Below are 12,272 nucleotides of genomic sequence, written 5' to 3' on the forward strand. Positions count from 1 at the left end.
CATCCTATCTGTTCCTATCCTTTTACCAATGAGCTGTGTATGATAGTCGGGGGGCCTTCAGGTTTAAGTGTTGTGAGTCTCTCTCCTGCAGCAAACTCAACCCACAGAGAGATAGACAGACTGATCTGAATTCATTTTTTGTTTGTCCCACTATATACCCACTGATATGTACTTAGTGAGAGTTCAGTTTCTATCGCTCTCCTGAACCCAGCCCTGAGCTGTCCATGTAGACATGTGCCCTGACCTCCCTCCCTCTCTTTCTCTCTCTCTCTCTCTCTCAGGTGTACCGGCTTGAGGACTCGTGCTGCCTCTTCACGCTGCAGGGTCACTCTGGGGGGATCACTGCCGTGTACATCGACCAGGTCAGCACTTGGGGGGGGAGCCTAAAAATCATGGGGACGGTTCAAAACAGCTGAGAGGGGCAGGTTTTGTAAAGACACTCCACAAAGCACTTTGGACTGGGGAAAACAAACAAAACAACAACAACAACAAAAATTATTGGGGTTGTTGGTTTCCATTTAACATTAAATATATTAAAACACATTTACATGTTGAAACTTATCAGGAATGCTTGTAAATGACTGCAACATCATACAATTTAAATACAAATGAAACTTTAAATGTGCTCTTAACGTGCTTAATCCTGGAAGACACAGGCATGGTAAGGAGCACTTTCAAGATGTTGTGGGTGTTGGGATAGAGCATAACAGTGTCCTCTAATAGATCCTACATATCACTGTGCTCTTAGTAGTCCTGAAATGCCTTGGTAATTATGGACTGTATATTGAGCAGCACGTTGTTGAGCACTCAGATGCGTTTGTGTTGTATGGTGTTTTGTGAGGATTTTCTTTGCGTTGCTCCTGTCTATGATCGTAGTTCTGTTTCATCAGATAAAAATATAATGCAAAACACACCATCTACTGCTTCACTGTATTGCAATGTTGGGTACAAGGCTCCATCAAAGAATTTATCCGGGACTCTGCTTTCCAAAAATACTGCAGAATGGTGCTACCCATCCTTTTTTGGCTGAAATCTTTTTTAAAAAGCATTAATTTTATTGAGTCAGGTGCTGTTTTAAGTACATCTGTACTTACAAGGCCAATATCATGTACTTCAGATAAGACAGTACTTCCATTCAATGACACCAGTCTGTTTTAAATGACTAAAACTCCACTTCTGTTAGTGCTAGAAACAGACATTTCAGTCTGACTGAATTCATCATCACACCCTGGATCATCAGAAGGATTTTTGCTGTCTTTTAAAGCTTCAAACAAACTTAGTACCTGATTTAATTTGCTCATTATTACTACTTAAATACACAGTACAATTCAATAAGCTTCAAATTGATTTACAAGGGACTAGGAGCTCTTAAAATAAACAAATCCCCTGGGCCGGATGAGATCCTCCCAGTAGTACTCAAAGAAATGAAAGAAGTAATTTACAAAAAACCAAGATCATGCAGCAGTCTCTTGACACAGGGGTTGTACTCAGACAGACTGGAAAATTGCAAACGTAATACCAATCCACAAAAAGGGAAACAAAATAAAAAGGGTAACTACAGACCAGTAAGCCTGACTTCTATTATATGCAAACTTATGGAAACTATAATAAGATCCAAAATGGAAAATTACCTATATGGTAACAGGGTACTGGGAGTCAGTCAACATGGTTTTAGGAAAGGGAGATCGTGCCTAACTAACTTGCTTGATTTTTTTGAGGATGCAACATCCATAATGGATAATTGCAAAGCATATGACATGGTTTATTTAGATTTCCAGAAAGCTTTTGACAAAGTCCCGCACAAAAGATTAATTCTCAAACTGAACGCAGTTGGGATTCAAGGAAACACATGTACATGGATTAGGGAGTGGTTAACATGTAGAAAACAGAAAGTACTGATTAGAGGAAAAACCTCAGAATGGAGTGTGGTAACCAGCGGTGTACCACAGGGATCATTATTAGGTCCTCTGCTATTCCTAATCTACATTAATGATTTAGATTCTGGTATAGTAAGCAAACTTGTTAAATTTGAACGACACAAAAGACTAGGAGTGGCAAACCTGTTGCAGCAGCAAAGGCATTCAAAATTCTAGACAGGTATTGAAACTGGTCGACACATGGCAAATGACATTTTTCAGAAAAGTGTAAGGTACTGCAGCAGGAAATAAAAAAACAAATACCATATGGGAGATATTGAAATGGAGAAGGAATTTATGAAAAAGGGGAGTTTTTGAACTCAGAAATGTCTTCATCTAGACACTTTGTGGGGAAGCTATAAAAAAGGCTAACAAGATGGTTCTAAATGTCTGTCTGTTTCCCTTCAGTCGCTCGTGTGAGATTACATGCGAGTCCACAGTTCATGTCGAAAGTTTGCAAACCAGTGGTACGCACAGTGTGTAAAGTGTGTAAGGCTGCGGGCGCCAGTGTTGAAAAGACTGTGAAGAAATACTGAATATTAAATATACTGGGCTACACCGTACACTTATTATTATATAAACACAAAGGCAAACAACTATATTTGGCTGCATGTTTTAACAACAGCAACATTCTAAACATTTAACACTTGGCAAACCTTACAATCTAAACTATTTGCATCCCTAAAGCTGTTTTCAGAATTAGTGAAGCAAAAAAAATAAAATAAGACATAGTAATGAAATGGTTTTCCTCTGTGCAAATCACATTTTACCCTACAGTATGTTTATTCTTGTCCAGTACACCTGGGAAATATTTATTGTAGCTTAGACCAAGCAGGCACATTGATGCGAGCAGGATAGCGTTTACAGTAGTAAGAGTCCTGTCTCACTCTGTCTGTCTCTGGGGTGTTGTGTTCCAGACAATGGTTTTGGCCAGCGGGGGCCAGGATGGAGTTATCTGTCTGTGGGACGCCCTGACAGGGAGCCGTGTCAGCCACATGTACGGACATCAAGGCGATGTCACTTCCCTCATCTGCACCACTTCCTGTGTGATCAGCAGCGGCCTCGATGACCTCATCTGTGTCTTGGACCGAAGCACCGGGATTAAGCTATATTCCATCCAGCAGGTGAGGGGAGGGGGGGGGGGGGGGGGGGTCCTGCCCCTGTCGCACATCAGCTGTATGTACAACTGTCTCATAACCAAAAAAAAGCATGATCATAAAAAATCTCGAATTGAAGCACCCTGGAAAATAATAAAAAATCCCAGATTTTAAAAAATCGGATTGATTTCTTGACAGGTTTTCATCGCTTTCATAAGGCAAACTGAGCTTTTTCTAGTATGGTGCCAAATGTCACAGCCCTATGTCTGTCGTTCCCTGCAGGAGGTTGGCTGCGGCGCCAGCCTGGGTGTGATCTCGGAGAGCATCCTAGTGACAGGAGGCCAGGGCTGCGTCTCCTTCTGGGACCTCAGCTACGGGGACCTGCTGCAGACTGTGTACCTGGGCAAGAGCAACGAGGGCCAGGGGGTGCGGCAGCTCAGAGTGCTGGACAATGCAGCCATTGTGTGCGACTTCGGGAGTGAGCTGAGCCTGGTGTACGTGCCCTCTGTGCTGGAGAAACTGGACTGAGCAAGAGGCGCAGAACACTGACCGACTGCACCCCGACACAGGACAGGACGAGACAGACAGGGGGGCTCAGACCCACAGTACTGAGCTCAGAGACTCCCGCCGCAGGGAGAAAAGAATGTAGACCAGCCTCAAGTGGATTTTACACAGAATTTGAAGTCATTTTCTGTACAGAACCATTGCCAAAGACAGAGGTTCCTGTGAGAAGTTCTAAACACAGACCAGCTGTCTGCCTCTGCACTGTCTGTATTCCTGTGTGTAGCCCACTGCACCTTCCGACCTGTAGTGGTGGGATCCTGTCATATGCAAAGAGCTACCTTAGTGAGAAAGCTGCATTTTAAAACATGTATTCTGTTTCTTTGTTTTGTTCTTTTCAAAGGAAATTGTTCTGCGGAATTGCTTTTCAACGTTGAATACAAGAATGTAGATCGTCCTTTAGCAGGTTCTTTAAAGAAAGGTCCTGTTCTGTACAGAAGCAAGTTTTAGTGATAGCAGGTAGAAGTGGTTTTATATTTTAAAGCAACACTGTATTATCAAAAAGATGTGTGTCTCATTTGAGTCTAATGGGATTTTGCTGTAGTACACAGCACCTCACTGTGGCCAAATATTGTAAGTGTGTTCTCTAATTGGAATGTCAAACATCCATTAACCTCCCCCCCCCCCCCCCCCCCCCCCCCACCACTCGCTTCTGGTTTTGAATGCAGCTAAAAACACCAGGAAATATCTTCTAAGCTCTCCTGCTTTGGGTGAGGCTTCTTACATTAACTAGAGCTTTAAAATAGGGAACATACAAGACTCGCACATTGAACTAACAAACGTGGTTTCTGCTTTCCTCAGTGTGCAGTAAACTAGCATCATGGCTACCAGTCAGACCAGCTCCCAGCTGAATGAATGTATCTGAGGCACCGTTATAGAGCTCCCATTTTATAGCGATAAAGTTGAACTTTTATTAGAGGTTGTTTGTTTATTATTATTCTTCTGTTTAATATTTCTTTTCAAGCTAGAAGTTGGGATGCAGGGCCATTGCTAGTGCTGAGCACGGGTGTATTTCTCAGTGTGGCTTCACGTGCTCACTCACTGAACAGGCAGGCTGAGTGAGTGTAGACTCATGACACTGTAGGGCCACTGTGACTCAAAGGCAGCTAGAGATGACACGTGAAGGTGACCCAACATTAGACTCTGCCAGGTCCATGTTTACTATTTTCAGTTTTTTCAACCTTGTGATTCAGATGTGAAGCATGCAAAGCACAAAGCTTCATTCTCTGGAAACTTTCCAAGCACCTGGTTATAGGAATTTTTTCCACAATCTTAGACAGCCAGGATTCCAGGATTGGAGAGCCACCAGAACACCTCCAGATGTGGGACTAGGGGCTCGATTTTGATGATGGGGCAAACCTCTAATTCTACGGCAAAACACGTTTGCACCAGATTTTGATTTTAAAACTTGCCACAATTGGGAGCAAATTGTCTTTGCCCTGTAATGCAGTTTAGGGGACATGCTTTGCCCAGTCCTTTTATGTCCGTGTTAATGCAAGTGGTTGGCTTAACTTTCGGGGTGTGGCCTCTTGCATGTTAGCTTTGATTCATTCCAGTGACACAGAAAGGGAACAGCAAGTGGTCAACAAGGAGCAAGCAAGAGAGAGAGAACACACTTTTTCACAAACAAAGTTCTGAGTTATACATTTCCTGTATTTTAAAATAAACAATAAATATGGCTGTGCAAACTGTAATGTGGAACATGCCTTTGCTCTGAAAAATATTGGAAAGAGATTTATATGGGGAAAAGATGCATACAAATATACAAATGGAAGTAATGTACTGCAAAGTGTTTTACATTTGAATATGCATGTAATAATTGGCTGTGTGAGATTTTTACATTTCAAACCCCTCTCAAAAAGAAAATATTCTCTTAAATACTGGTCTGGAATACAGTGTTTTACACAGGTGTGAAAGAAAACGGTTTTATTTGTTTGGCTGAATGTATTGAAATTAATGTATTAATGTATTAAGCCAGAGCACAAACACAGAGCAGAGCACAAAGTTACATATTTATAGCACCCCCTTATCCAACAGACAGCATTGTGCTCAGTTGGCAAATGGTGGGGACCCTGGTTAGATGCTATTGGAGGTAAACAAATTCTTAAGACCTCCATTTTATCATCTATTGTATGACCTAACTTACATTCATGTCAAAAACAATGTTGTACGTACGTCCAAATTAGTGTAAATGACCGATTACACTCACTCTGTACAGTAGACACGGCTCCACTGTATCACACAGGCTTGCAGGAAACGTTTTTTTTTTTTTTGTACATAGAAATGCTCAAAGGCAGCGAAAAACTAGTAACCTGTAACACATCCTTGATTTTTTTACCAACAACATAAGGAAGAGTTTAAACTTTCAGTTTTCACATTTTTATTTTTACAGTAGTTTACCACTGGGATTGAGACCAAACAGGTGTAAAATAAAGCACTTTATAATATACTTTGAAAAAATGCTGTAATTTCAGGTTACACTCCAATGAGGGCATTCGCATTTTAAGAGGCTCTTGTTTGCTTGTTGGATTATAACCTTTTCTTATAAAGAGTTACTGTAAAACAACTGGAAATGTCTAATTGTATTATAATTCAAGTAACTAATTTAACTGCCACCTGAGTTAGTATACTTTTTTGAATACTTAAGGTGCTGGTAAACATTAGTTAGTATGTGCATTTTGACTTAGTATTTAATTAAACACACAATTTAGTAAAGTTTAACTGTTTACAGTGTACCATTATACATTTTTAGGACAGCTCTGGCACTTCGTTTTGTCACTACACCCTGGCTTCATAAACTTTAGTGCTGGTCTAAAATGTTTTTAAAAAATGAAAGCCTGTATTTGGTAATTTATTCCAATCATTTAATATTTAAGTGCACCTTTACATTGTGTGTCGGGTTTAAAACAAACGCTGATATTCGGATGACCGACAGCAAAATAATAAGTGCATATTCAAATTTAAAACAGGTTGGACTGAATTACTTCTAGAACATATGAAGTATGAGGTGTAGGCCTATGTATTAAAAAAAAAAAGGATCATGTAAATCTTTATTTTTCGTTACTTTTCATCACAGTTCATAAATCTTATATGCGCTCTATATTTCAAAGGCTTGAAGTATAAAAAAGAATTAATGTTTATGAATATAATGAAACACTGCAATCCCATTTTGCTTTTTACCTAGGAGCTGCATCTTTTGGACCAAAAAGTATTGACGAGATGTTTGTAAATTGAAATACCTCCTCCTTCAGATGGGGTGTGTTCCGCTGTCTTCCTCCACTGGCATAGGTTCATTGAGTGAAATACAAGGTTTAAAAAAGACCGGCTGCTTCAACACCCAATGGTTATGCTTATATGCCAGCTGATGCTACAGCTTCAATTAGTATCACCAATTTATGTACTTTTTAAAACAAGATAGAGAAAGGGTATGTTCTGGTTGGAGGAGATCTTTACCCTGTCACTCTACCTACATAATGTGCAATCAAACTGCCATTATAATACTCACATCTTGTCTCGGCCAATTGGGTTCTGAACAGAATGGCCAATCCCATGTTCAATGCCCTCTGAAAGCTAACAAGACTTGAAACTCACTTATAAAATGGCAACATGCATTTCAAGCAGCCTGAGTGATCCAGAACAAAATGAAAACTAAAAAAAAAACAACATTTAAGAAAGTTCTTCATAAACACAGACTGTTCAGTTTGTAGTAACATTAGTATCCTCACATTCGGTTAAGGACGTTAACTGTCGCAGTGGCCAATTATCTAGCATCGTTTGACCAGTGTGGACTCGTGGAGGACATAAATAGGCTGCAGGGATTCTCAGCTTATTTTTGATGTGCCTTTAATCAGGGGGAATGGAGTAATAGGAATGGAGGACTGAGTATATGGCATGAATGCTACTTTGTGTGCTCAGATGAGTGCAAGTTTGCAACACAGATAATCCCTGTTTTTTTCTGGTTCAAGAGCAACTTTTGTATAAAATTATATTTTTGTTTTGAGATTATAAAGTCTCCTTAACCTTGTACAGTAGTCCTTCCCCCCATTTATTCCCACCCCACCCCCCACTTCCCTGCCTGCTCTCAGACACTGCTTTTTGGGTACAGTGAGCAATGTCCGCAGTAGAGCTTGGCTGCTCTGGTAGCTGTTCTTGAACATTCCTGGTTACCACAGGAACAGTTACAAGAGCAGGGGGTAAGGCAGACAAATACTGTACACAACGCAGCTGATGCATAGTTCACACACCCTAGTCTCATGTCTTGTAAAGCACTTTATGGTGGTGGTCCACTATAAAAGGCGCTATATAAAAATTATAATTATTTTATAATGATGAAAATATGAAAAGAAAAATAAAGCACTGGGAGTGGTTGGGGGGCACAGTGATGCATCCAGAGGATTCCTGTTCTTGAAGCAGTGGTTTACTGTAGCTCACAAGGCTGGGATTAATTGTGTATTTATAAATAATGCTCTCAGCTTGAGTATTTAAGTTATCTTTTGGGGTCTATTGCAGTGTATCAAAATTTAGTCCACTTGGTGTGTCTAACTAGTGGACTAAGCAGGTGTAGCCCACTTGATTGGACTAAAGTTAGTACACCTACTAGTCCCTATTGCAGCACACCAGAAGTTAATCATCACAGTAGATCATCTGCTAAATGAGACTAAATAAGATCCTTATTGCAGCGTACCACATCAGATTCGTGATGATCCTGTTCAAGTGGATTAACTTAGTACTGTGAAGGATAAGACTTGCTCGTCCTAAGCATTTACTGCTTGAAATGTTTTGCAGAGACAACTGCATTTTTCCCTTGAAATGACTATAAATACTGTGTGTGTGTGTGTGTGTGTGTGTGTGTGTCTATATATATATATATATATATATATATATATATATATATATATAGGTCCTACATTTTAAATAAACTTTTTTTTATCATGTACCTCTTGATACCGTTTTCAGTTTAAAGCAATAACATTTCAGTTAATATGCTTTAACTATAAACAACGAATGGTCCATTATCACACAACTAAACTTGTCTGTTCCTATGCAGCAGTGTCAGCAGCTTGAAGTTTGAAATGTGCATGAAGCAGACATGACATATTGTTAAATGTGTTTGATGCAATACAAATGAATCTTTATATATTTATCTGACACTGAATTCCACATATCTGATTAGTAAAGAAGGGTTTATACAGCTCTGGCCAAAAATTTTGCATCACCTAGAATTTTAGGATTGAGACATCATAAAAATAAAAGTAAACTATATGAACATAATTTAGATCTTTTATTTAACATCATGTAATCAAAGAAACTACAACATGATATCTCAAGTCTAGCGAAAGCCAGAATTGTATTTGTTTTCATTTGTCAGTTTTTTGTTAAATATATAGAAAACTACAAAGTGGTATGTAGTCTGATATATTAACATAACATGTCATTCGACTTTATGAAGCAAAATGTGTTCGCTTTATAGGGTGAAATTTTGGCCTTAGCTGTAGGTTAGTCCTCATTATCAGTCTAACTTGTTCCACTTGTCACCGATCACCGGAATCATGTCTGATACACTGAAATCACGATTAAGTTAGTACAGATTTGCAGGATTTTCTAGTCTGGATTTTCAAATTTGGGGCATGCTGCAATTTACCCATTGGGTTTTTATTATTTTTATTTTTGCAATGTGAAAAGATTTCTCGTTTTATTTTGTGAGTGTGGAGGTGGCCTCTTAATGTGTGAGTTTGAATTTTTTCCTGATGTAAACGTTGTTGAGTTTCAGAGTCTAAAACCTGCTGCCCCACTGTTGCGTTTGTTTACTGTACAGTGTAATGATACTGTATGTAGAGTATGGAAAAAAAAGAGTTCTGTGCTATTTTTTAACACATGAGGAAGACTTTATACTAATTTACAAATAAAAGTATTTGATAGCTCTGAAGCAGTGAGTTGTTTTTCAGGATGGCAGGCACTGTTTCAATATCCATAATGTGCTGGATTGGATTATAGCACTGATGAAGTAAAGCTGCTGGATTTGTTAATATTGCCAAAGACAAATGTGTATTTGAATGTAACAAGAGAAACAGACATGCAAGCCTGTGACAGAAATACAATGATTCTTGGTTGTAAATCTCCCTCCCAATATGTGAGGGCGCTAAGCAGCGAGAACAGAATTCCATGGAAGGGGGAAGGGAGCGAGACTCGGTTGCAAGAACGCATTGACCCGGATGGGAAACGACGTGGCAGCCGCAGTTTGGAGAGGCAGTTGCATTCGTTTACCAAGGGGTCATGTGTGACGACATAAAAGGGGACGGAGAATCGTAGTCTGTTCCTTCACATTGGTTTGTTTTGGATAGACCCGAGAAGGACTGTGAGTGAGTGTTTGTGTGTGTGTGGTGTGTCCTGCACAGGGTGCAGTCCTGGATTGCGCTCTCTGTCTGCCGGGTTAGGCAACCCTGTAAATGATTAAGTGGTTAATGATAATGGATGGATGGATGGATATTGTTTATTATTTGGGATTGCATTTTCTCTGTTATTTACCCCGTGAAGTACACATTGGTATGTATTGCTGGGGGATTATTGTTTGGTCGCCAAACCTGGAATAAAACAATAAAAACCTTTCCAAACAGGATTATAAATCTTTGTCTATTTCATTACCGCATTGCATCACCCCTGCACACATGGTGTCAGCCACGGGATATGGATCGCAACGCATTGGCAGAGCTGCTGGAGGCGCTGGACAGCAGGCGGGAGACAGGAGAGAAGGAGGGAGGAGCGCTACACTGTGTTCATTGAACGTTTAGGGCTGGCACTTTTCACAGCACCAGCGATGGCTCGGGCGATGATGTCGGCGGAGGATGACCCAGAGGCATACCTGGTGATGTTTGAGTTGCTGGCCACCACCGCATCATGGCCGCTGGAGTTCTGGATGAGCCAGCTGGGACCCTACCTGAGTGGGAAGGCCCAGGCAGCCTACCAGGCTATGAGCGACCTCAACTCCATTGCCTCAACGTTACGGCAGAGGCTCACCGGGTACAGTTCAGGGAGTACCGAAGATCCCCGGGGACACGCCTCAGGGTGGTTGTGGAGCAGTTGTTTGACCACATGGTACATTAGCTAACCCCGAGAAAAAAAACAACCTGCAAATGGAGGAGGCAGTGGTTGTGGAGCAATTCTGCCATGTGGTTGGCACCAATACCCAAGCCACCACCCCGACACCCTGGAAGACGCCATGAAACTGGTCGAGGATTATGAGCACTCCGGACAGGGATACTGCGCTTCAGAGCAACCAAGCCCCTGCTCTCCTCTGCCACCACCACCATCAGCCCCGGGACCCAGACCTCTGAGACCGCAGACCCCAATGAGCCCCCTTGCCTCCCCTTCATGGAGACCAAGGTTAGCCCCCAGCTGGGGTAGAGGTGCTGCCCCTGCCTTGTTGCCATACCAGCAATGGAACAGATATCTAACCATGCCCCCTCTGTCTCTCCAACTTGTTTTAGGTGCAACCAACAGGGACATCTGGCCAGGTCATGCCCAGCTGCCATGGAGTGTGACTTGGGCACCTGAGATAGGTAAGTGCGGGAAAAAAGGTCGAGAGGGGCCTTGTATGATTGATGTGGTTTTAGAGAATGTGAAAACCCACGCATTAGTAGAACAGCTCTCTTGGGAGGTGTGTCATGGTGGCCACGAGGTCAGGTGGCCATCTCGTGTATCCATGGAGACACGGCGGCATACCCCACACTAAAAGTATATTTATTGGTAGGACCGATAAAACGTCACCTGGTAGTAGGGGCGGCGGAATAGTTGCCACACCCAGTTATATTGGCCAAAATTCAAAGAATTAATGCAAATAATGGCAGTCTCAGCCGCACACAAAGGTGGCAGAAAAACAGAAAAGGGAACAAATTGGTGATGTGTTTCCTTTTCAAACTGGGCCATCTAGGGCAGATGCTACTCCAGCCCCTCTCAATATAATAGACATGTGGTTCTCAAGCATGGACATAGTGTACGGCCATCATAATGACCCGTCACTAGTGCACGCTTGGGGACAGGTCCAGTCTATGGAAGGTAAGGATGTTGATGGTGCTAGTATTTCCATACTTCAGTATCAAGGGGCAGTTACTGTATAGGGTAAATCTAGCTGTGGGCACAGGATAGCGTGTAACACAATTATTGGTCCCCCCGTCTTGTCGGACCGAGGTCTTGAGGCTGGCGTATGAGATCTCTTTTGCGAGGCACCTCGGAGCTGACAAGACAAGGAAACTGATATTGGCTCAATTCAACTGAGCAGGTCTTCAAACTGATGTGTCGAAATATGTAGCCACATGCCTAGACTGCCAGCAAGTAGTGCCAGGTCGGGCACTGCCCCTTTGGTTCTACTGCCGATTATTTCCACTCCCTTTGAATGCATTGCAGTGGACATAGTGGGCCCTTTGCTACCTTCTGACTCCAGGTATATGCATATATTAGTAGTGGTAGATTATGCAACGCGATACCCGGAAGCAGATCCATTGAGGTCCACTAGTGCCGCTGCAGTATCCACAGAGTTAGTGCAGATTATGGCTAGAGTAGGGATCCCCAAGGAGATTTTGTCTGATCATGGAACCAACTTCTTTTCTAACATGTTACAGCATGTATATAAAATATAAAAAAAAACATCCCATCAGGACATCTGTTTATCATCCACAGACGGACAGTTTGGTGGAACGATTTA

General features: G+C 41.6%; 1 protein-coding gene across 4 annotated transcripts in view; it reads left to right on the plus strand.

Moving 5' to 3' along the window:
- LOC121314664 (sterol regulatory element-binding protein cleavage-activating protein-like) overlaps positions 1 to 5,268 on the plus strand; it is a 51,199-nt gene extending 45,931 nt beyond the window's left edge. For all 4 annotated transcript variants that reach the window (XM_041248144.1, XM_041248142.1, XM_041248143.1 and 1 more), the window contains exons 21-23: positions 282 to 362; positions 2,834 to 3,040; positions 3,296 to 5,268. In XM_041248144.1, coding sequence (XP_041104078.1) covers positions 282 to 362; positions 2,834 to 3,040; positions 3,296 to 3,541 — 534 coding nt within the window. In that variant the 3' untranslated portion in view covers positions 3,542 to 5,268. The remainder of the gene's footprint in view (positions 1 to 281; positions 363 to 2,833; positions 3,041 to 3,295) is intronic.
- The last annotated feature ends 7,004 nt before the right edge of the window (positions 5,269 to 12,272 follow it).

This window comes from Polyodon spathula, chromosome 4 (assembly GCF_017654505.1).
Source record: "Polyodon spathula isolate WHYD16114869_AA chromosome 4, ASM1765450v1, whole genome shotgun sequence".
Taxonomy (NCBI): Eukaryota; Metazoa; Chordata; class Actinopteri; order Acipenseriformes; family Polyodontidae; genus Polyodon; species Polyodon spathula.